Genomic DNA, 1532 nt, shown 5'->3' with positions numbered 1-1532 from the left:
CATCAGAACTGGAGCGGGTCAGAACCGCCCAGGTCCAAAAGCTTTTACCTTTTCTACATCAGAACCTCCTGCTTCATCAGAACCTCCTGCTCATCAGAACCTCCTGCTCCATCAGAACCTCCTGCTCCATCAGAACCTCCTGCTCATCAGAACCTCCTGCTCTATCAGAACCTCCTGCTCTATCAGAACCTCCTGCTCCATCAGAACCTCCTGCTCCATCAGAACTCCAGACTCCACTTCAACAATCAACCAATCATCAGGTGCTGTCCTGAGGGAGGGGGCGGGGCTAATGTGTGTAACTGTGACATCATGAGGGAGCGCTTGTTTCCTCCATCAGTCCGTCTGTCACTTTATTTACTTTGTTTTTTCTTTTATCTCTGTTCAGTYTTATTTTTATTGTTTGTTAAACACCTGTTCACCTGTGAGCTGCTTCATCATCATCATCCTCACTTCCTCATCTTCATTAATCTGTTATTAAAAGTTTCTGTTATCTGACTGATCCTCCACAGGTCTGAGTCCACCTGTCCCTGCAGGAACATGAAGACCACCATCAGGAGTGGACTCTGTCTGTCCTCCTGTCTCTAAGGACCAACCAGCAGACCTCTGATCCAGACCCACAGCAGCAGAACCAATAAGGAGCATCCTCCTCTAAGCCCCGCCTACCTTTTTCCCAGAGTGCTGAGYGGCGTGCTGAGGTTCAGCGGCGCTCGAGTCGGGTCACGCTGTCGTCCGGCGGTCCTGACGGGCGCCGGCTCCTTCTTGGGGGACTGGAGTGGGGGGGCGGGGTTGCTGCCGGCCTTGGGTTCCAGGTCCTTCAGGACGTCGTAGTTGATCTTGGAGGAGATCTTCTTCTGCTCCAGCATCTTGCCGATGGCCTCGTCGGCCGTGCTGGCTGTGATGGGGACACGCCTCCTCGGAGCTCGTCTGGGCTGCAGACACAAGCTAACGCTTCAAAACAGGAAGTGGTGTCTTCACAAACAGCAGGACTTCCTGTTTACCCGTTTCTCCTTGTAGGTCCCGAGCGCCTTCTCTTTGGCTATCCTTGCTTCTTTTTCTGCAAACACAGGAGAGTTTGAGTGGTTTGGATCAGAACCTCCTGAGACCCGGGTCGGTTTCTGTAAGAACCTTTCTGCTCCTTCAGGAAGTCGGCGTTCTCCGCCATCCACAGCGCCGTCTTGACCTTTATCTCCTTCTCGCTCAGCAGGTACTGCAGAGAGACCAGAGGCCAGTTCAGACCGGACAGAACCCAAAGGACACAGACCACAGGCACCGTCTGGACCTGGTCCACCAGGTCCACCTTGTCCACCTGGTCCACCTGGTCCAGTATCTGATCAGTTTCAGACTAAATCAAAGCTCAGATAAACAGTTGTGGACAGAACAGAAACAGTCTTTATTGTCCTGCAGATCAGCAGCAGGTAAAGTTTCACACAAAGTTTTACAGTTTTTAAAGACAAATATAGGAAATAAATAAAAATTAACTAAATAAAATCAAATAAATAAAAAATTAGCTTCTAGAAGCTCGGTCCTGGTTT

General features: G+C 50.4%; 1 protein-coding gene across 1 annotated transcript in view; it reads right to left on the bottom strand.

The window, feature by feature from the left end:
- Window positions 1–1532, bottom strand: part of brf1a (BRF1 general transcription factor IIIB subunit a) — a gene marked incomplete at its 5' end in the record, with an annotated part of 31123 nt that overhangs the window by 11859 nt on the left and 17732 nt on the right. Inside the window, 3 exon segments of the mRNA XM_014022101.1 lie at window positions 664–929; window positions 999–1054; window positions 1126–1207. Of these exon segments, the coding sequence (XP_013877555.1) occupies window positions 664–929; window positions 999–1054; window positions 1126–1207 (404 nt within the window).

This window comes from Austrofundulus limnaeus, unplaced genomic scaffold (assembly GCF_001266775.1).
Source record: "Austrofundulus limnaeus strain Quisiro unplaced genomic scaffold, Austrofundulus_limnaeus-1.0 Scaffold318, whole genome shotgun sequence".
NCBI lineage: Eukaryota > Metazoa > Chordata > Actinopteri > Cyprinodontiformes > Rivulidae > Austrofundulus > Austrofundulus limnaeus.
The sequence above is the reverse complement of the archived record's forward strand: the minus strand, read 5'-3'. Positions and strand labels throughout refer to the sequence as shown.